At 39.2% G+C, this 24,207-nt stretch overlaps 1 protein-coding gene across 26 annotated transcripts in view; it reads left to right on the forward strand.

Moving 5' to 3' along the window:
* Positions 1 to 24,207, forward strand: part of LOC131039677 (uncharacterized) — a 163,715-nt gene that overhangs the window by 33,050 nt on the left and 106,458 nt on the right. For all 26 annotated transcript variants that reach the window (XR_009372309.1, XR_009372310.1, XR_009372308.1 and 23 more), the window contains exons 2-6: positions 10,882 to 11,195; positions 11,392 to 11,536; positions 19,413 to 19,495; positions 19,941 to 20,161; positions 20,349 to 20,484. Coding sequence is in view for 3 of the 26 variants with exons in the window: in XM_057972471.2 (XP_057828454.2) it covers positions 10,882 to 11,195; positions 11,392 to 11,536; positions 19,413 to 19,495; positions 19,941 to 20,161; positions 20,349 to 20,484 (899 nt within the window). In the remaining 23 variants the exon portion in view is untranslated. The remainder of the gene's footprint in view (positions 1 to 10,881; positions 11,196 to 11,391; positions 11,537 to 19,412; positions 19,496 to 19,940; positions 20,162 to 20,348; positions 20,485 to 24,207) is intronic.

Here is a 24,207-nt window from a genome sequence, read left to right on the forward strand (position 1 = left end):
TGTCAGTGGGGACTTGATCTCATAGGCAAGATTCACCCTCCTTCTTCCAACGGACATAAATTCATTATCACAGCCACAGAGTATTTCACAAAGTGGATTGAAGCTGTGCCTCTCACGCAAGTTACTGGGAAACAAATCGCTACTTTCATCCTGAACTACATCATTTGCCGATACGGGATTCCTACTTCCATTATTACCGACAACGGGCGTCCTTTCAAGAATCAGGATGTTCGTGAACTCTGTGAGCGATTCCATATCTCTCATCGTTTCTCCACACCATATTACCCCCAAGGTAATGGCCAAGCTGAGGCGTCTAACAAAACAATTCTCAAAATACTTAAAAAGACAGTCGACGACGCTGGCCGTAACTGGCATGTCCAACTCAATCCCGCACTTTGGGCCTATCGTACCAGTGTCCGCACACCTACAGGAGCTACACCTTACTCACTTGTCTATGGTGCTGAAGCCATCTTGCCTATTGAGGTCGAGTTACCTTCTTTACGGGTCTCCTTGAGAAACATAATCAACGATGAAGACTACAGGGTCTCTCGCTTACAAGAACTAGAACTGTTGGAGGAACGACGACACACTGCTTTTAATCATCTCAAGGCTTACCAACAACGAATGAGTCGCAGTTATAATCACAAGGTCAAGCCTCGCACATTTGAGGTAGGTGACTTAGTCCTCAGAGAGAACCCCAAGAATCAGCAAGATAGAGAAAAGAAGGGCAAATTTGAACCCAACTGGCTTGGTCCTTACATCATCACAGCAGCATATGGATCTGGGGCATATCAGCTCTCAACTACAGAAGGTGAATCTTTGGAGGATCCTATCAACAGCATGCACCTTCGCAGGTTCTACACATAAGCTCTTTTTGAGTATCCTAATGCAAAAATACAAAAAAAAAATCAAAAAAATTCAAAAATACAAAAAAAATTATAAAACAAAAAAATTGTTACTTGGTGAAAACCTGGCAAACAGGCGCCTTGTGACAACAAAAAAATTGCAAAATCCAAAAAAGTAAAGAGAAATAATTTCGTCCAACGGTGAAAACCACTTCGGTGGCGCCCTGGGCAAGTACCATGGTGAAAACTGGGTCACCAGCGCCATGCGTAGGGACTTTGCTCCTCCCTCTTTCAGGATTCCCTTTCATTCTTTCACTTCGCACACAATCACGACCAATTCACCCACAATAAACTTACCCATTCCCATCATGGCTTGTTATTGATCTACCCGAGATTGGTTAGCCATTCATAATAAACCCTCCCTTTTCACTCTCTTTCCATCCATAATAAATCAGATCCTATCTGTGACTACGGCCAATTCCTGCGTCTAGTAATGGGTGTGGAACTGAGAACATCACATGTTTCGAGGAATACAGTTTCTTTCAGCTCTCTTCAGTCTATCCGCGCACAATTCGCAATAAAGCAACATTTTGCATCGCAGATCCGCAATAAAGTTCCATCTTCTCCACAATAAGGTATCAGTTTCATGGATTCAGTCAGTTTCCAAGGAAACACAGCAGCAACAATGGGCTTCAACAAAATCAAATCTTTTAACAGACTCAGACAACATATGGTTCAGTGCTATCTATCCTTTTTGTGAAAGTGAACATTGTGACCACAATCAAAATTTGACTTAAACAAGTGACAAGAGACACAAACTTGAGGACTACAGTGGATGTGGGTGTCGAGTCTTGGTTTTCTTTTGGTTTCATCTTTTTGGTGACATGTCTTTTAGCTTTTCCGGGATGTCTTTGACTAGAGATTCTATCTCCAGGATGTCTTTGACTAGAAAGGCGAGGATGGGGTATCGTCACTTATTTGCATTTGCTGTCTGTGGATTGTCTTTTAGTAATACTATGACTTGTCCAAGGATATGAGGACACTGTGAGTCTAGTGTGAACTGGGGCATTCCTTGTTTGTGACTGTCTTATCTCCATGCAAACAGGTACAATGACTTTCTGGGACGAACATATGCCTCGATTGTCATAACCTATTCTGCCATAATAAAGCTCAATGATGATAACGCACAAGAAGCTCTTTCACGTTCATATCTTCTGTCTTCCATCCCCCTTTCTTGATTGACTTCCATTGTCCTTCTCGAGTCCGCGTAGCCCGCTATCACATGACTGAGTATAATGACACACCAAAAACATGTGCATTTCATATAGTTGCACCTGCATCACCACATATAAGCATTTCATACATATAGATATTATAATGGCATCACATCCTGCATACAACACATGTTAGCACATCTCACATTTTCATTATATAAATAATCATTTGCATCACATACATTTTCATTTGCATCATGCATCACATATACAACATAAAAGAACAAAAATATATGGCCTTGCATCATATAAGCATCCATATCATAAAACATGCATCACATAAGAACATCTCATCACACAAGGTACACATGCATATAGCTGCCGCAAAAGATGAATCATCTCATATATATAATCAATCAAATGTGTCATAATACAATGATGTCAAAAGAATCATATGGCTACAAAAGAATCACCCGCAGGTGTCTACAATACAACAATGATACATCTACTGATACAATGGGAGCCCACTATAGCTATGAGGAACTCCCTCCCTCGGAGCCACCTCGCCTCGACGGAGTCTGAGCTGTAGATGGCCCTGCCCCTGGATCCCCCTGTCCCTCTGGTGGTGGTGGAGGCCCCATAACCCCACCGCTGGATGCCTGTCTCCTGCGGCTCCCTCCCGTAGCCGTCGCTGTGCGCGACGACCTCTGGAAGCTCCTAGCCCGCTGCTCTGCTGGCACGGCTGCATAATATAGATCCCTCCAGTAGGCGATCTCCTCTCCCGCTCGCAAAACATAGGCGTAGCCTGCCCCTGCATCCTCTGCTGCCCGCCTACCTGCCCTCAGAGCTGTCTCGGCCTCGGTATATCTCTGGATGGCCTGATCCCTCTCCCGCTCTGTGTCTCGGACCCTGATCCTGAGGTGGTTCCTCTCTCGAACCAAATCCTCAATCTCATTTGCCTGGCCCTGGCAGATCTCCCGCAGCCTCACCACCTCATCCTCCTCGGAGTCTCCGCTCTCCGCCCCTGCCTGTGGCTCCTCCTCTACAGGTGCCTGTCCCTGTGCCTCTGCCTGCACCTGTCCCTGTGCCTGTATAGGTACCTGTGGCTGTACCTGTCTCTGTCCCTCTGGCTGTACCTGTCTCTGTCCCTCTCTGGGACCCTGTGCTGCTGGCACCTGTAGGGGCAGTCCACCCCGTCCTCTCACCACTGGAGCTGCTCTCTCCTGACCTCCCTCCCTCCGAGGTGCTACCCGTCTCTCTCCCACCACTCCCCTCCGCCTCCGCCGGCCCCTACCTGCATCCCCTCCTCCCTCATCATCATCTCCTCCACCCTCTCCATCCACTGGCTCTGCCGGATCTGTCAACCTCGGAAATGGATGCTCTGCCCAGTACGCAGAGTACTCTGCGTCCATCCCTGCATCATCTACCTCTGGCCACATGTCCCATGGCATCGGCATCATCTCTGCTAGCTGCATCACTGCCTGATCATAAGATAGCAGTGGGCCAAACTGCACCTGATCTCTAACAGTACGGGCATACATACCCGAGCCTCGGGGCATCCTCTGAATCCGGCCATACTGCCTGCATACCCTATCCACCAGCTGTCTCTCTAATATATAGGGCGTCCGTCCAATCAGGTACCTGCTCCGGAAGGTGTAGGGTAGCTCCAGTGCATCGTCACCCCACTCCTCGCACCCCAGGTACGGCCTCCAGATCACCATATCAATGTCATCAATGACTCTCCTCCAGTGCTCCAATCTCCCAATCCGAGGCTGGGATGTGATCATGGCATACAAATGAACAAAACTCTGTCCCTGTCCTCTGCCTCTGAAATGAATCGGCCTCGTCACTGGAAGGTGCTCATAGGCCCACACCTGCAATAGAGTCACACCGCAGCCCAGCCCCACTGATCCGTGGTATACAAACTGATGCAGCGCATAGTACAAATGTGCTAGGACACATGGCCCCCATGCATACCTAGTGTGCTCTGCCATCAGCGTCTCCAAGGCCCCTCCCCAGCCCACTGCCAATCCTCGTGTGGCCCTGTCTGGACACAGGTATCCACTGATAACTCCCCCAATAACTGCCGGCAATGCCAATCCTGTGGCAGTCATGGTGTCCCAGGCTACATGCCCTGCTCTCATCTCCAACTCAGGATCCTGAAAAACCCGTCTCAAGGCCTCCCTGTCACCGTCACGGTCGTAGGGGATCAACTCTCCATCAATAGGGACATGTAATACCCTGTATACATCCTCCAGTGTCACTGTCATCTCACCCATCGGCAGGTGAAACGTGCATGTCTCTGAGTGCCATCTCTCGGCCAATGCAGTCAGCAACCCCATGTTTGCCCGAAACTCAGGCACATAGAGCATATATGTGAGACCCATCTCCTCAATGGAAATCATGTCCTGGATGGACAACTCTGGACGCAGTCTCTGAGTCGATGGGAATCTCTCCCGTGACTCCAACATCGGCAAATACTCCTGCAGTCAAGCAAATCAATCTTGTCAGTTATCGTGGCATTCACCGTTTATCACAAAATGCTACTCGCTACCCAAATGCATATGGCTATCTACCCTAGTGACACTCACTGTTCATCACAAAGTGTTGCTATTTATCCTAGTAGTGCTCACTGTTCATCACAAAGTACTACGTGTGTGACATTCCCTGTTCATCACAAAGTGTCACTCACATTCGCACTCCCTGTTCATCACAAAGTGCTGCATATCCTGGTGCTCCCTGTTCATCACAAAGTGCCTTGATCTATCCTAATCTTCCTAGAGGACCTGCTTGAGTGTATCCTCTCAGCAGCTTATCCAATCGACAGCGTATGTTCATCACAGAACTGCCGATTTGACCTTAAGGACTAAAACTATGCATTTAAACACATAAACGCACTTTTTCAACACACACGCGCTTTTAACTCATAAACGCGCTTATAGACTGCATAAACGCGCCTCTGCAACACAGACGCGCTTTCTAAACACAAACGTGCCTATGCCAGACATAAACGCGACCAGGGAACACAGACGTCCCTGCATGACATAAACGCTATTCAAAAGCACAGACGCTACTACATTTCACAAACGCGTCCGCATTCAACACAAACGCGGTTCCAGGCACAGACGCGCCTGGACCCGACACAGACGCGCCTGTTGGACACAGACGCGCTTGGCGCTGACACAGACGCGGTTGCGCGTTTTTGCACTTTTAAACTACCCTATTTCTAGCGCATTTATTGCTCCTAAACATGCATTAATGACAAAACTTGAAATGCGTGAAAGTACGAGGAGGTTTTCGGGTACTTACTGGCTCTCCTGCATCGGCTGGTCGCTGGAATCGGCGGACACGATCGAATCTATGAACGAATGCCATCGCTGCTGACTGCTGCTGCTCTTTTCTCGCTCTGCACTGTGATCTCGTAAGGGTGTGAATGACAATGAGGATGTCTTTTGCCCGTGGTTTATCTTATAGCCTACCCTAGCCCTGCCCTTCATTTTCCCGAGTCAGTATTCTTCATCCTGTGATTTTGTCACATTATCCAATCAGCCCATTCTTTCCCATCTTTCTTATCGCGAGATTGTCTGCAATCTTTCCAGACTTTTTCATCCAATCTCTCGAGGGGGCATATCATTCCCATCCTGGGGCAACTCTGTATCAGTTCAGCTTATCTTCTTTGAAACAACGCGACAAGCCGCATTGTCTCAAAGAGGGGCAAAATGTAGACACCTAAAATTGTCATGTCTAATTAAATAAATATTTTATTTATTTAATTACTTTAGCTTAATTCTTCTATTAATTAAATAAATCTTTATTTATTTAATTAATTCATTTATCCTCTTCTAGCCTTATTTCTCATTTAAATAAATACAGTTATTTATTTAAATTATCCCTTTCCTAAATTAAATAAATATTTTATTTATTTAATTGCCCTACTTCTTCTATTAATTAAATAAATCTTTATTTATTTAATTAATTCATTAACCTTTTCTACACATGACACATGTCATTCATCTCTTATTTCCTACACTACCTACCCCTTTCATTATTTTGGTATTTCTTATACCTACCCTCTAATCCTAGCCGACCTCTCTTTTTACACCTCTCAATCTTAACCCTCCATTTTCTATTGTGTCTTCTATTTAAGGAGATGCTTTCTTCATTACCAGAACCCTAATGGCTAATGACTAATTTTGGAGGACTTGGCTACACTACGATCCTACTTGCAACCACATTCCGTTCTTTGTTGAGCTCTTGTGCATACAAAAATCTGAGAGCAAGCATATCAAACAAGATCAATGGAGATAGGAAGAATGGAGATCAAAAACCCTAGTGGACATGTGATGGTATAATCTTTGTGATTTTTTGAGTTATTTTGCATTGTCTTAGGTTATCTTCATATGTTATGGTGGATCTTTGTTCATTGTTAGGCTAGGGTTTGGTGGTTGAATCCATTTTAGTCTTTCAATATTGTTGTTTATTGCTATCCATTTTCACCATATACAGAATTAATTAAAGCTAGCTTCTCAACAACATCAAGTTGAATATTTACCAAGTTACAAGTGTCAGACGAGGTGGCATCCTAGTCATCACTTCTCCAGTCAGTGTGGTCCACCTCAGCATTTCCAGATTCAATATACCTAACTCATGGAAGGTGGCACAAACTCCGATGTACCTACCCTAGCTATCCATTGGTGGAATTTTCTAGAGAGGACATGTGTCCAAGCAATACAATTTTATCATTGGTCAAGCATTAAATGTTATGTAATGGTTGTAACAAACCCTAATTAGGGTTTTCATTGTTGAATCTTGGCCATTGATCTCGAATTGATCTAAGCCATCGAATTGTATTGAAGGCACTATATAAGCCCTGGCATTTCATTTTGTAAAGGCAATTAGGAATAGTTAGAATATAGTTAGGAATAGTTGGAAGCAGTTAGAAGATAGAGAGAGAATAGCAATTAGAGTAGAGTAGAGAGAGAAGGCAAAGATTGTTGCCAAGATGTTGTTGTAAGAGACTTGTAACTTCATTGAAGAAATGGTGAAATTTATGGGTCGATTCGACAATTTGCATGGTCTTTATACTTCTCATATTTGATTTCGTGTTATTAGATGAATGGAAGAAATGTGCTTGATTGATGGTGGAATTCGTATATCCATACTACTAGCAGTTTGTTGATTGCAGACTTGCCTTGCGTAGTCAATTGGAATCATTCAGCTTAAGCTTAACTTCAATTGTCGCTTCTTCATTGATATGCATCAACCTGATGGTGTCTATGCCTGCAGTGATGATTTGAACATCATAAAGCTTTCTTTCGAAGATCGCACTAGCCTTGTGGAGATGTTCCTGCAATGTCAAAACAAGACCTAGTTAGAATTTCATCAAAGATCAATCATTGCTCCTACATTCCTTAGTATTAGGATTAGATTCTTTCCTCACCCTCCTCTTTTTTCCTTTTTTTCAAGTCAAAGTTAGTATGAGCCTGTGTTCCAGCAATATTCAAAGCAGATCAGACATTCAATCATCGAATGTAAGTCCCCTTGTGATTCCAGCAAATCACATCATACCACAGAGAGCTTATCCACACGTAGAGACCCTACATACAAGAACTTTGAAGTCATCCTGATTGATCCTTTTTCGCGACATCTTCAGCAATCAGAGGCTTTATTCAAGAGAGGATAAGGTACCCTTGGGTATTTTATTCTGTGTTTGATTGTGTACAAAATACACGTCAACAGTACCCCACTTGACAAACAATCTTCTTTTCATCTATCAAATCACACATGGGGCAACAAAGAAAACTGTGGAGTTCACACTTGAATCAGTTATCATTAGAGACTTGGAGAGTAGAGCTATCATTGCGACTGAGGTGGTGGATCATTCATCTTGGTTATATTCCTTTTCAGATTTTGTTCCTATTGATGAGGATGATTTTACATATGATAATCACACTTCTTGTGATGATTCAGATTTTGACGAGAACTTTGGGTACTTGAACTTGGGGATTCTCACATGTGACCCCGTTCTTGAGCCTTGCATTTCATCTCCTCATATTGATATCACATCACCTATTGCACCTGATGATGTAGATAGTGTGATAGTTTTTCCTTCTTGTGATTCAGTGCAACAGGATATATCTTGTCTTCCAGCTTCAGTTTCTTGGGATAACTCTTTGACAAACATTGCAGGTTTGTTTGTGGAGTCCTACATTGCAGATTTGGGAGACATCATTGATGATATTCATCTTCTCTTTGATGAAGATGATCCTTCTTCGATTTTTGCGAGGGAACACTCTGATCCTCTTGTTCATTCTCTACATGATCATTCTTTCGAGGTTGACATGATTGTGGATTCTTATGTACAACAGCTGGAGGAGGTCTCTTTATCTTTAGAGGAGACATGTGAGTATTTGGATATTGTTCTACATTCATCTCCATTAGATCTTGGAGTGCCTTTTTCAACAGTGTGGATCAGTACACCACCTTTGGATGGGGTAACATTTAGCATTGACGTGGGGACACTTGAGCAGTTTTCAGAGACTTTATTCATCATGGGTTTTTTCCCTAGATTTTCCCTTCATGATTGGGGAGACTTCATGGATACACCTTTGCTTTTGTTTCTTCCCAAGGGGAGGAACGTTGTTCAACGTTCGTGGAGTAGTTTCTTCATTCAGCTTTGAGCTTCTGCCATTGGTGCAGATTCCACATTGAGGGGGGGCTACCTAGTCTCTCTTCTTCTCTCGAATGGAGGGGACTTTTTCCTCACATGGGGTTTTGTCCTTCACATGCTTCTTTGAGAGTTCCTTTGTATATAGTTTTCATCTCTCTTTTGGGGGAGGGTTTTTTCCCATTGGGTTTTTCTCTCTTTCCCCGCTTTATGGGAGATTGCATTTGCATTTGTACATGGGTACCTAACATGGCCTCGTAGCCGGGACTCATCTTGCATTGCTTAGTTGCATTGTAGACTTAAGTGCATTCCCCTAAGTTGCACTTAAGGGAGGGTGTTGGTGTAATTATTTATTCATGTTGGATATAATTACATTTTACTTAAGTTTACTTAGGTACATGCACAACATTGTAGTTTGCATATGAGACACTTAGGGAGATGTGCATACATTGGGAGTATGTATGTAGGAGAATTTCCACCTTTTATGGTGTGATATTGTTGTTACATTCCACCTTCGGTGGGTGATCCACCTCATGTGGGATATTTTACTATTTCTCCTTCCTCCTCCTACCTACCCTTGCATCTCATTGAGCCACATGTCATCATTGTGTGCTCTCTTGTCTCTTAGCCTTGCCTTTATAAGCAGACTCATTATATGTTGTATGTAATTTGTGATGATCCAGTTGATCTCTTTTGCATCTTGATAGGAATATAGTTTAATCTTGTCATATTTTATCTCTCTTGTCATTGCGCTATCTATTGGTCTCTTTGATCTTGGTTGCTTCAAGCATAATCTCACAGAAACACCTACTTAGGGATGAGCTGCTAACAGATGTAAAGTGATAGGTTGGATGATGCTTGCTAAATTTCAACTGGAGAAACTTGTGCTAGTGAAAGAGGAAAGGATTGTGTATAAGGGACAAAATAATTTAGAGGCTCACCTTGGGGCATGTATCTAGGTTTAGAAGGACAAAGGGTAAGAAGATCTTGCAGTATTGGTACATAAGTTCTATGCCATTCTTGATGAGTCTCCAAAATTATTTATTGGGTTTAATTTGTGATAGATTTATGGAGTAGTTTCACTTTTGGGATTCTAATATGTAAATCTGCCAAGTTCTTCAAAAGACAAGTCAGTGAATGTCAATGTAGGTGAACTATTACTGGTGGAAAGAAAAAAGTTTCTTAAGGAAACCACATTATTGAATGTTACATGGAATAGAGTTACATCCTTTGAAGCTGGCTGAAAAGGAATGCCAACATTGTGTGCTGAGAGGAAATAATCCACCTACAACTTCATCTGCTCAGTCAAGAGGAACATGCTTACCTTGAGATGAGCAGAAAGGTAGTTGCAGTTCATAGTGCCTTGCAAATTCAGGATTAATAGACTCTAGCTGCAAGTTGGGATATTGATCAGAAAAAGACAAATTAATGGGGAGGAGGTGCTAGGTTAGGGTCTCTTTGGATGAGTCATAATTTGATATAGGGCATGATTCAGAGTCAAAGGGCTGATTTTGATATTGATAGCCAAGATGAAGTGCAACTTTAGAAGGTTCAGTTGTTGACAGTTGTATATTTCTGTGTGTATAATCTTACTGTTTTAGTGGACTTTTTTTTTCAATTTGTGGCCCTAGGGCCTTTTGTTGTAATGAAAACAATGAAATTCTAATTTTTAATGCTGCTATACTTGAATCAATGATCATTGGATCTTAAATTTGGTGCATTATATGAATGGCTTAATTTGAAATTTGAATCTTGATGTCATATACAGCTAAATTTATTTGAATTTCGATATATCTGATTTATATTTCTATTCCCCATCATTCTCAAAAAATGGTCTCCTGGACTGCTGTCCCTGAATTGTGTCCAGCAGTCTTGTACTGTGCCTCTCGAAAATGCCGTGGAACATAGGAAAAAATAGATAAACATACATTGATTCTGTTTCCTTTTTGTTTATTATTTGTAATCCTTTGAGTTGGTCTTAACTTTTATATGGGAAGATTTGTCACGCTGATGATAATTTTTCTCACTTTTCAATCAATACCAAGATCATGTTCGTAGCATTATTCCCATGGTGTCTGCTTTTTCACGTCTAAAATAACAATTTGTGCTAGTGACTTCATATCTCTCACATTGTTTGACTTTATTTTTATCTCAGGCACAGGAGCACAACTCTTTGTATATGACATCGAGCATGGAAAATTGCTTTCTTCATCCCATGTATTTGATGGTATTCGAGTGCATGGAATTCATTCATCTTGTTATTTACTTAAAGATTTTGACACTTCCACTTGTGTAAGGATTTCTGCGGTCACTGTTGCAGTTTTTGGGGAAAGAAGAGTCAAATTATTTGATGTACATCTTAGAGGAAAATCGGGTAGCAATAATAAGCTTAAAGGGCATATTAGTTTGGATTTGTTACAGGTCCTGCCTACCTTTGGTCATTGGGTCATGGATGTTCGATTTCTGAAGGTATTTTCTGGAGGATGATCTTTCTCCACTTCCGTACTTTATTATTTGAAACTTTATATACTCTCTTTCTTCCTCCTGGATGTAGTGTGCTTAATTCTAAAATCCTCATATTTAATTTGAACATTTTCTGAAAAAATAAATGAGTTTTTTCTCTCGTCATGTTTACAAAACCTAATAGGCAACTATGATGTTGTAGGGGTTAGACAAAGGGGCCTTGAAGCAGAATTATGGGACTGAAGAAAAGATTATTGGCAGTTTGCTTGCTATTGGCCTAAGTGATAATTCTGTTTATCTCTGGGATATTGGTCAATCATGTTGTGTGCTTGAGGTGAAATGCGCAGGTTAGTTTGTGACCTTTTGGTATACAGTCCCAATATTTTCAAAGCTTTTTATTCCTTGCTTTACGTGTAGTTCTGAAATTTATGACTTTGAATAGTTTTGAAATGCTTGCTTTGACCTTAAATCAGTAACCCTTTGACCAGATATTTGCCATTCAAATGCTGACTGCTGTCAATATGATATTTTCAAAGGACTTTTATATAAATTTGATTCCTGGTTACAGATAATATGCCTGATGCACCAAGGATGTAGATTTACTGACTACTATGTCTTGGAGGAAGTGCTATTTGTAGATAGAATAAAATATAGATTATTTATTTTTTATTTTTTTTAAAGGCAAAAGGCATAAAGCATAAAGCCTGAACTTTATATTAATATTTAAAAGTATACATATGAAGAAAAACTAGATCTAAGAAAAACAGGAAATAGTACATCCTATGACCCCAGACAAAATAGCTTGCCATGGAGCGACAAAGCACACCAAAAAACTAGATGACCTGAAACATATTTGCAAAATTAGGGCACAAATACAAGGAGAACCTGTAAAATAACCCCCATATACATTAGCTGAATACACAGGCTTGAACATTGAAATTGAGCAGAGGGACCAAAATTGGTCATGGGAACTAGATTAACAAAACTGATGCTTGATAATTTATGGGGTGTTTTCCCCCACTTCCTCATTTTTTGTGTCTGCGGCCTCCTTCAGATGACCAGTTTGTCCTCCTCCTGCTACCATAACTTGTTTCTGAGATGAGTTAGCAGCCCTTTTCCTCGAGTGAGGCTCAACAGGGGTCTCAAGCAGGTGCTTCTGAGGAAGGACATCTTTAGGCTCATGAGGTTGCTGATTCAGAGGCAGTGAAGAGCGTAGAACACCAAGGAGAACTTTCGGACCATGGAAGGCTCCAGAATCTCCAAGTAAAGAGCCATTTCATTTTCAAAGAACCTGCAGTTGTTAGCATCCAGACTGATTTTGATGGAATCATATAGCTTAACATAAATTGGGTTCTTTTTGAGCAGTTTTCTGGGGAAAATCCCCCCCAATCCAAGCCTTTCCTTCAAAAAGGTCATAATTCTTAACTGCTCTGTCTAATAATTCACCACAGACAAAACCCTCATTGACATGCTGAAGAGCAATTTGAACCAGCATACGATAATTTTGCATCAAGTCAAAACAGTTTGAGAGAAAGAGAGACACCACCTAAGCAGGGTAAATGCAATGCGGGGCCTTTGGGTTGAGGAATTCGTCACCTATTAAGTTCCAAATTGCTCCTTCTACCTTCGGACAATCCTAGTCAAAAGTCTTGTGCATGTTGATGCTTGTGAAGTGACCAGAAACTGGATTTTCGCAGTGCCTGATTGGGATATAAATGTGCTTGTTCCTTGCCTTATACTCCATGAAGCAGTCATGGCAAACTGAAATTGAGTTATTCAACACCTGTTAATGACAATGCTACCTTTCTTATATAGAGAGAACCTCCTTCTGCCCAAGAAGGGAAATGAATAAATTTGGATGATTTTTTCTCACTGCACATGTGGATGCATGGGAATGTACTGAGAATTGAGAAAAAACATGATTAAAATAATGTTTCAAAAAACATGCTAGGGGAAGTGGAGCTTCACTTGCCACATCATCAGAAGCAAAGATGAAAAAATCTTACTCGGCAATAAATCTTTTGGCCCAAAATTTAAAAAAAATCAGGACTCGGCAAAAAATCGGCAAATTTATCGAACATTTAAAAATATATAATTTCTCAAAATATTCTAAAAAAAACACATATACACTGAATTTATAGAACTTCACAAAATCAGTGGTCTTTGATGAATGAAAACTTAAACCTCCTTCAATTTTTTTCAAGAAATTTTACTTACACGATTATTATAACATTCATTATATTCTATTAAGTCTAGATTTACTTTCTATTTTTATTAAAAGGCCATGTAACATTGTTAATATTTTATTCTTAAAATCAAAGATTAAACACAATTTTTTAGCGAATAAATATAGGCATGCCTCTCATAAAGCTATCAGTATATGCCGAATAAAATTTTGTACAATGATATGCTCTTGACAATTTAGTGAGCTCCCTTATTATTATTATTAATTTATTATTTTATTGCAGCTCTTCTCTGCGATCTAGAGTACTAGCGACCATAGAGCTTTGGATGCTACTCGTCAATGGCAGGGCAAACACTGCAAACTTGCAAGATATGGATGTAAAAACACATTGCCCACTAAAATAACTTGAAAAACGCAAGAAATGCCTGCTGTCATCGTCTATACCCCGTGCGAAAATATCTGCGTCATTTCCGCGGATCAAAAGTTCGGGTTTTTTTTCGCAGGTTTAAAACATTTGCGTTTTTTTTTGTCCGCCGATTTAATGCTGTTTAAATTGCGATTTTTCAACGATTTTTAAGTCAAGCTCGCACCGATTTTTTCATTAAAATTTAAAATCTTCCGCGATTTTTTCGGCAATTAAATCTTTTGCAGTTTTGAATCGGGAAAAATCGCGATTTACACGATTTTTTCCCGATTTTTTCATCCTTGATCAGAAGTACTAATACTTTTGTCATGTTGAGGGAAGTTGAGCTAGGAACTGGAAGATTGATAGTAGAATAGATTTGAAGGATGCAAACGATCTGCCTTCATTAAGACAATACCCACCCACCCAAATTAGGAATCATTTAGAAAGGTGATGCACAAACCCTCCAAAATCAATTGTTAGAGAAATACTCATCCTTTAGAATTTCAACAACTTCTTTCCTAGCACCAAATTCTGCTAAAGACATCAGAGAGTGACCTTCAGCTAGACCACACCCTATTTTGGTGAGGGTCTCTACCAGTCTATTAGCTTCCCTGTAACAATGCTGAATTTGAAAAGTGTCAAAGTTTACCATGAGGGAACATGCTTCTTGAATGATATAGTTGATTTTCCAGTTTGGTGCCTCAATTTTTTTAAAAGAGGATATAATATCTAGAGAGTCGCCTTCTAGCACAATATCCTTCACTTGATTTGTGATAGCAAGTTTGATGCCTGCAATTAGGGCTTTGGCCTTTGCTGTATTGTTTGTTGTTTGTGGGATTCTAACCGAACTTGCACTAATAAGAATGCCCCTGTAATCTCTCTGTGCACACCCAATAGTTGAAATGCCTGGATTTCCTTTCAGTGCTCCGTCGAAATTGAGTTTGATATAGCCTGTGGGCGGAGGTTTCCAATGGATTGATTTCCTATCAACTTTGCTATCCATTCTCTTGAGAAGATTACCCTTGAATGGGAGGGAGATAAGCTTCCATTCTGAAAGGACAAAATTGTCCCAATCCATGAAGCAAGAATCAATAGGCTTGTTTTTTACTGTGAACGCTTTAACTGTCTTCAAAATGGAGACTTCAATCTTATTTATAACAACCTCCACTTTATTACTTTCCTTACAAAAAATTCTTTTGTTCCTCTCCCACCACACATTCCATATTAGAATGGCAAGCGCCACTTCCCAAACACTAGCAAAGAAGGCTTCTTTATGTAATTCTGGTCACGATTCAAACACTTACACTAAGTTTGCATGGAGAGGAGACTGGCAGTGTAACTTGTTGAGAAGCCAATTCCAACATTGAAATGCAAAGGGCAATTTAGAAGGAGGTGGTCTTTGGTTTCTAGCTCCTCTTCACACATAACACGTGAATTGTGGGGCAATTCCAAGGGTAGAAAGTCTATCTTTTGTTAGGATCTTTCCTTTCAGAGCAAGCCAAGCAAAGAGACCTGCTTTGGGAAGTCCTGCATCCGACCAGCAGAAGTCAAAGCATCTATATTTATGGAATGAAGGATCCTTGTTAAGAGTGTTATATCCCTGTCTGACTGAATACTTGCTAGATGGGGAGGCTGTCCAAATAAGTTTATTTTGAGATTTTTTAAAGAAAATAGCTCTCTTCTGTAGTTTTGAACCCAACTTGGATACATGGGAAGATGGAGCAGAGATATCAGATATGTCTTTCCATTTAACACATTGCACGCCATTGGAACAAACAATGCGAAAGTAATCTTTCACCCTAGTGCCCCACTTCTCTTGAAGGAAATGTTTAGCTTCATTCATATTATCCAACGAATCCAAGGGGGAAATCCATTCCAAGAATCTTCCCAAAATCTAGCTTTGCTCCCATCAAATATTATCCAAGATAGATAAGGGAGGAAGATTTTCTTGCATTGTATCAGAAAATTCCACATTTGGGATCCTTTTGGAGGGTTAAGGACTGGAAAGATTCTTTCGGGATCATCAAAAACCAAATATTTAGCTGATATTTTTTTAGCCCATTTGGACTTGTGGTTGGTATACAATTTCCAGACTAGCTTGGCTCCCAAAGTTTCATTTCTAGCCTCCAATTTCTGAATGCTCGTTCCCCCTACTTCTTTTGGAGTACAAAATTTCTCCCAAGCTAAGAGATGAATCTTGACTTTAGGATCTTTAGTATCTTTACAAAGAAATGATTTGAGATTTGCCTCTAGATTTTAAAGAATACCTCTAGGAATGGGTAATACTGACATAATGTAGTTGGGAATTGATGACAGTATTGTTTTGATCATAATGACTATGCCTGCAAGTGACAACCAAGTATTTTTCCAGTAAGCTATTCTATTTTGGATTGAGGGTGTGATATTAGACCAAAAGGAACCTTTATTTCTCCCCACAAAAAGAGGGATTCCTAAGTATTTGCAAGGAAGCGTGTCCTGCTTGAAACCAAGAAAATTTGAAAGCTTGTTGGAAATGAGGGGGGGCAATTAAAAAAGAAAATCTTTGATTCTGATGCATTAATTTCTGCCCAGATTTATCACAGTAAACATCCAATACTTGTTTAATATTTCTAGCTTCCGACATGGAAGCTTCCCCAAATAGAACTGTGTCATCTGCAAAAAGAATATGAGTGATTGCTACCTGAGAAGGAGGAATTTGTATCCATTTCCATAAACTGAGGCCATGTTGAGCTTTGATGAAACTGCTGAGAGCTTCCGCCATGATGATGAACACGTAAACAAATGATGGGTCACCTTGTCTGACTCCCTGAGTGGCTGAAAAGAAACCACAGGGGGATCCATTGACAATCACTGAAAACTTTGCCCCGGAGATGCTGGAAATAATCCATCTGCCCGACTTAGAGAAACCAAACTTAAGAAGAATCCCTTCCAAAAGATTCCAGCTCACTTTATCATAGGCTTTCATCATGTATAGTTTAATAATCACAGCTTCCATCTTGTGTTGATTAATGGAATGAAGAACTTCATGTGCTATGAGAGCACCTTTTGCTGTTTCTCTACCAGGCACAAAACCTCCTTGCTCTTCAAAGATTGGAATTAGCTATGCAAATCTGTTAGCAATCGCCTTGGTAAAGATCTTGTAAATGGTGTTACAAAGGGAGATGGGTCTGAAATCAGAAAAGGATAAAGGACCAGCTAATTTAGGTATAAGAGCAATGAGGGTTGTGTTAAATTGTTTTAGAATTGTTCCATTCCTACAGGATTCTTCCAAAGCTCTCCATATATCTAAGCTGATGAATTCCCAACATTTCTAAAAGAAAAGCGCTATAAAGCCATCCGGGCTTGGAGACTTTTCTGGGGACATAGAAAAAACCACTTCTTTGACCTCCTCCAAAGAGAAGGGCTTCATTAGTTACACATTGTCTTCATTTGAGATGTTGTTGGGAATGTGATTTAGGATTGGAGAAAGGTCATTTTCTTCTGTATCATCTCTTGGGCTAGATGACGAGAACAGAGTTGAAAACAAATTAACAGCTTCCTTTTGTATACCTTCTTTATCCTTTATAACATTTCTTTGATAGTCTTTAATTTGGATGATTAAATTTGAGGAGCCTCTCATTTTTGTTGAAGAGTGGAAGAACTTAGTGTTGCGATCACCATCCTGAAGCCACAACTCCCTAGATTTCTGCCTCCAAAAAATTTCTTCTCTAGCTAGCACTTCCTCGAGTTGCCTTTGAAGATCAGATTGGATTTGATAAGTGATAGCATTAATCCCTTTGTGGATAATTTCAGAAATAATATCTGCTAGCTTGGATTCCAATTTTGCTTTTTGAGATAAAATATTTTTAAACACTTTCTTATTCCACTCTTGAATTCTAGCTTTAACAAACTTTAGCTTCTTGCGCAGCTGGTACATTCTAGATCCCACAACAAAAGGAGTATTTTGCCACCAAGATTTTAAGAGGGGAATAAAATTGGGGTCCCTAAATCACATATGTTCAAACTTAAAGGACGCTTTGGGTTTAAGGAAGGGATTACCCATAGATAATTCAAGTTGAAGAGGAAAATGATCCGACCTAGTCAGAGGAAGAATTTGTGCTGTCCCTTTGTCATACATCGAGATCCAAACCAGGTTTACAAAGAAGCTGCCCAGTCTTTTTGCTATATGCAAGAAATCCTTCCTTCTATTAGACCACATCACATCTCCATGTGCAAGAACACAATCCTTTAGACCATTGTTTAAGGCAAAATCATTGAAATCTTGGAGTGTTTTGAGAGGGGGAATAATTCCTCCTGTCTTATCTTTAATTGATAGTAATGCATTGAAGTCTCCACCAATGATAAATGGAACATCTGGATTTGCTGCTAGAACATTTGAAATTGCATCCCGGAGAAGCTTCTTCCCAACTGTTGAATTAGGCCCATAAACATTGATTACCTGAAAGGAGAACTTATCATACTTGACTTGAACCTAGATCCAGTTAGCCTTGGCTGCTACAGATTTCCATTTTTTCCAGCTCTTGAAAGGCCGAGGGGACTCTTGTTCAGAAAACTTCGTTTCCTGCAATAAGACTAAGTCTGCCCCAAACACATCAATCTGTGATTTGATGAGGCGTTTCTTGTTAGGGGCGTTAGGCCCCTAACATTCCAGGTAATTATTTTCATTAGTGTCTAGGAGAGTGGCATGCTCTCTGTGGTCTTAAGCCGATACTTGAGTCTCTATTTCATTCATAGTAGAGATACATGTTTGCAATAGCAGGTCTTGTACAAGATCATCATACTTCCCTGCCAAGAAAGGGGCCTTAAGATCATATAGATTACTTATTAGTTATGTTGTAATTTTGGTTAGTTGGCAATAATGGTTATGTCTTGTTGGCTGATTGAATTAGTTTGGTAGTTGTCGACAGTTGTAATTTCTTGGGAACAATCGGTGAGTTTATATACTTATTCAATAGTCCGGAAATGGGACCTCGTTGTTGGAAAATCATTCCCTTCTCCGTTTTTTTATGAGAGCATTGGAGCATTGAATGAACAAAGAAAAAATGATATATCTTCTGAAATACTCTGTTATTCTTATCGGAATCAATCATGTATGTATAAATCAGTTTACTATGCTTAAATCATTGCATATCTAGATAGTTAGAAAACACTATTTGTAGTGCTCTATCAACATATATCCTTGTCATTTGGTTCTGTGCAAGTTGTTTGTGGTTGCTTTGCCGATCTTTGTAAGTCAGATTGGTGTTTGTTATACCTATAATTGTTTGTAATATCATCTGATGTTTCCTTAAAGGTCCCATTTACTTCTCATGGATGTTTGCTTTTGTATATGCAATTGAATCTGTAATGTCATGTTGGCAACTCTAAGAATTCTTTGTGAGTATCTGTCCTAAAGTTTTTGAGAGCGTATAAAACACCATTGCACTATCATTACATTTCATATTTACTGTAAAAGTAAAAATAATTAAAATCTAAATATAGTAGTTTTTTTCATCGTATGGTACATGGTAATCAGATTATCTGGGAGACGTATGACTTCAAAATTCACAATCCCTGATAATGGAGCAAGACAATTTTATTTTAATAAAGCATTGCTTGACATTTACATTGTTGTCATATTCTTCCTTTCCAGAGAGGTGCCTTTTGTATTCTATGAGTTTGTGGGGTGACTCAGTAAAGACTCTTTGTATTGCATCTGGTACGATCTGTAACGAGGTAAAATCTTTTCCCTTCACTAATTCCCTGAAAGGTGTAAATTTTTCAACTTACATTTCTGTAGACAACATGTTTATCTTGTAAACCTCTTGTATTATGATATCTAATGTGGACCTTGCAGGACCCGATGGCTCTATAAATTTTATGAGATCTCTACATGAATAAGATTCTTTTGATTTCAATTAGGCGAAGTGTTAAAAATTTAAGCTTTTTGCTTGTAGATTCAATCTAAGCATTTCATGGTTAATATCCTGTGTCCCATTTTAAAGTTTTGTGTTGAGATATTGCTGTCAAGCAATGCATGGTGAGGCTTCTTGCTATCTACCACATACACGAGTTTAGTTGATCACAAATAGCTCATTGAGGAAAGTTCTAGAGGAGAGACTTTTCAAATTAGTTTATGCTTTTGTATTGCATTTTCTAATTTCGCTTTGTTTCATGTCAGATTCTGATTTGGAAAATTGTTTCCCAACAAACTGGTGCTGGTGAAGTAAGTTTAGAGGTGCCACCTTGCACTGACACTGATACTGAGTGCACAAATAAAATATGGCATATTCAACATAGTTCTCTTTTATTGAATAGACTCACTGGGCATGAGGGATCAATTTTTCGAATTGCATGGTCACATAATGGATCAACACTTATCTCTGCCTCTGACGATCGCAGGTAGACTTTTCCTTTGCAAGTATGCATTGGCTATCGTGACTGTATACGCTGTGCTTAACTCAAAATTTCATTTATTTTGTTGGTGCACAATTCATTGTAGTCCACCTAAATCTATTGATATTATGTTTGTGATGTCTGGCATTAGTTTATAATTGTAGAAATATAATTTGTGTTGATGTTGATGTAGTGCCCGTGTATGGATATGCAACTTCACTGGGACAGATATTCATGATGCATGGACAACATCTTATCCTACCATAGTTGCAGGACCAATACTTTTTGGTCACAGTGCTCGTATTTGGGATTGCTACATCTCTGATGTAGTAAGTATCTAATTTTGCTTTTCTGCATTGCTACATTCTCATGCACATTAACCTTACTTTTTGATTACTCAATATCTCTTCCATATGCAAATTCACATTCTATTGATCATGAAGCTTAATATGTGATTTATCAATATATAAGATAAGAATGCTTTTACTATCCTTTAGGTCAGAATGGTAAATACTTTGTAGGACCTATCCAAGTGAGTTTCTTTTCATGGAGGATTCTTTCTATAATTGTTTAGTTTTGAAATAAATTATTCAAGCATTGTTTGTTTGTCTTGATTTAAGACTTCATGTAGGAGCTTATAACTGCAAATAACTGTATAATTGCTCCTAACATCAAGATATAATGGGCATGGCCAAAAGGAAATTGGTTTCATCTTATACTTGATTTGAGCTTCATGCCATTCAAATTCTTTGATCCAAGATGTTAAGGGTCATCTCCCAGATCGGTGGCAGGCCATGTAAATTGGTTCTTAGGTTTCAATCATTATATCTTTTTTAACAGTTCTTATGTTAGGTGGCTAAGTGTGATGCTCTAGTTTGGGGTTAAATGTTTTATTTGGTACCACAATTTTTCCATATCTTTGATTTCTTTATTGTTTCAAAGGTTTTTAGCGATTATAGTTTGGATGTTCCAACTCTACCAATATGTTTGTAATAACCACTCTTGGTTACTACTATTTTATTTCTTCATACATATTATAGTTTTGTTAAGTAAAGCATAGCACATTCCATATCTTAGTAATCTGTTCTCTTCATGGAAAGTGAATAAAATAACCAATCCAATTAATATTTTCTAGTTCTTAACTTTTTCATTAATGTTTGTCCACATTGAATTGGGGCACCAAGTATTTCTATAACTTAATTTTTTATGCCAATTTAGAAGTGTTAGCTTTGTAACTTACATTCTTATACTAAATAATGCAAGCTCTCTATATCATGACATAACCCTAGGCCCATAATTGTTCCTTGGGGAACCAAATCTTTGGCCCTCTCAATGTATTCATTAAGGGAATTAGAGGCTCGATAATACGCACGCACAATAATAGAAAGACTTCATCTTCATGGTTGAGATGAGATCTCCATCCTTTATTTTGAATCACAACTATTAATTGAGTTCATACTTACAATATATCCATGTACAGGTGAATGATAACAAGTGTATCCTAGACAAATATTATTATATTAGTAACTTATTATGATGTCGACAACACTATATGAACACAAAACCACATGGTGACCAACTTATACATATATCGTATATACACATATCACATATACATATAGTGTCTAGTTGACACTAGGAAGTGGATATGACCCTACCAAATGCAAATTCCCTTGATGTGGTTCACTAACACATCAAAGTTTAAAACCTTTACAATAAGGTGAAAATAGGGAAATGAAAACCTAGTGCATCCCATACCATATGGTGGGTCCATCCTTATCTTGTTTCTCAGCTGATTTTGATGACCAAGCAAGTGTCCCATACTACTCTTTATCACTGGCAAGGGCATAAATGTAACAACACAAATCAAGTGCAACCTAAGTCACATAGTTCACTAAATTTCGATCATGAGTTTCAGAATTCATTGAACTTCTAAGCGTTGTTAAAAAATTTGTTGAGATTTGCTTGTTATTCACCTATTATTTGTAGAAGGCTATGCCTAGGCTCGGTTCATCGACTTGTGAAAATACTTCTGTGCTAGCATTCGTGTTTCCTTTCCATCCAATTAATACCTATGTTACACGGGGACGCGTCCCTTGCTCCTAAACCCAACGTCCCTGCCCCCTACTGTTTTGGGGACGGGGGGATGCCAAGGGGACGTTCCCTTGCCATCCCTGCTTGACCAAAAATCCTAGTAAACACCATGAAATGTCCCAAGCCATTTGGGGACATTTCGCTGTCCCTGAGACGACAAGGGGACATCCCCTTGGTGTCCTCTTGTCCCCAAAATGACTAGTCCTCCCTTGCGGTTGGGAATGATTCTAGGCTTACAAAAACAAAAAAAAATAGTTTTTTTAAATTTTCTTTGCTTCTATTGGTTTGTTGGGGGGCCCACTAGGACTTCTAAACCACAAAGGAACCCTAAAATGACATAAAGAGTTAAAACCAAACAAATCACTAACCCAACAACCAGGACTAGTTGAGCTACCATTGGATGATCCACTTATGCTAGAGGGTGATAGTGACTTAGATGGTTCTAAGTCTTTTCATATTGATAGCTCAAATGAGGCTTATTTATCAGTTATCGACATATCTCTCTCTATAATATATTAATATATTTTGAAAAAATCATATATATATATATATATTTGTATATTACCGCGTCCCCTGCCATCCCCTAAAAATGGCCCTGTAGGGGACGTCTCAGAAATGCGCCCCCTGCTGTTCCCCCGTCCCCATCCTTGAAAAGCTGTGGAACATAGATTAAAACACATATTTGAAATTGTTTTGTAATGCCACATTTTCTCTTCTGTTCAGTGGCGGGGGCAGGTAGTGTGGTAGATTATGGAATGGTGAGGAGAGTGCATTCTCATGGTTGACAACAGAGCCTCGTGCCCGACCACCTCCCTTGACATTTCAGCTGCGCATTTTGAAATCAGTGTTTTGCAACAATTATACTTTAAGTTTCAATATTTTTAATTTGTTAATAGAATACCATATATGTTTAAATTTTAATATTGTCTAATTTTAATATTTTATATTTATTGACATTTATACTCAAATTTTAGTATTTATAATTTATTAACATAAAACTATATATGTAAAAATTAACTTATTTAATTTATTATAATATACATTAACTATAGATTTATTTTCTATGGTGATTTTGTTTATTATATATAACATGTTTTTTTTTGATTGGTAAGGGGCCGAAGCCGTAAATGCTTTTGACTAGAGCTATGAACCAGTGAGGCCACATTTTTGAGGGCCTCATCCTCAGAGCAGTTTGACATTAACACCCTTATATCTCCTTTTGCCATCCTCCGCTCCTTATCTCTCCGCTCTGCTTCTTATCTCTCCGTTCCACTCCAACCTGCATCCATAGGGCTCGAGCGGGTGGGATTCAAACCTGGATCACAGCATTAACGCTGCTTGCAACTTAACCGTTACACTGCGAGGTCAACCCCCATATATAACATATGTTATGTATCTATATTTTAAATAAATTTTTAATAAATATGTATATATTATTAATTTAATATTTTTTTGTATGGGTGAACCTAAATCTATTTAGCAATATTAAACTATTCTTATAGTTTTACAGATATATTATTTATATTTAAAATAAAAAAAATTATATAATGCGAATTTAATCACGATATTTTTTTTCAAATTTTTTCTCCTTGTCAAACTTCATCCAAATTTTATTGTTGACAAATACAACCATGAACTTGAACGTTGTGAGTTAGAGTGCAAACATTATTAAGATTTCCATAATTTGCTGAACCTTTGAGTCGGTGGCTCCTGACATCTATTGCCTGTTTGCTATTGACAACAGTTAGCCCAACTTGGTATTGGGTAGCTTCTAGCATCTATTATGTGTATGCCACTGGTGAAAATCAGCTAAGCCCTATCATACCATGGGTAGCTCCTGGCATCTATCATTTGCATGCTACTGGTGAGAGCTGGCTAAATCTTAGGATATAGCAGGTAGCGCTTGGCATGCTTCCTTCAACACACAAGTGCACCCTAATCCTCCTAATAGGGACATA

This window comes from Cryptomeria japonica, chromosome 4, assembly GCF_030272615.1.
Source record: "Cryptomeria japonica chromosome 4, Sugi_1.0, whole genome shotgun sequence".
NCBI classification, from domain to species: Eukaryota; Viridiplantae; Streptophyta; class Pinopsida; order Cupressales; family Cupressaceae; genus Cryptomeria; species Cryptomeria japonica.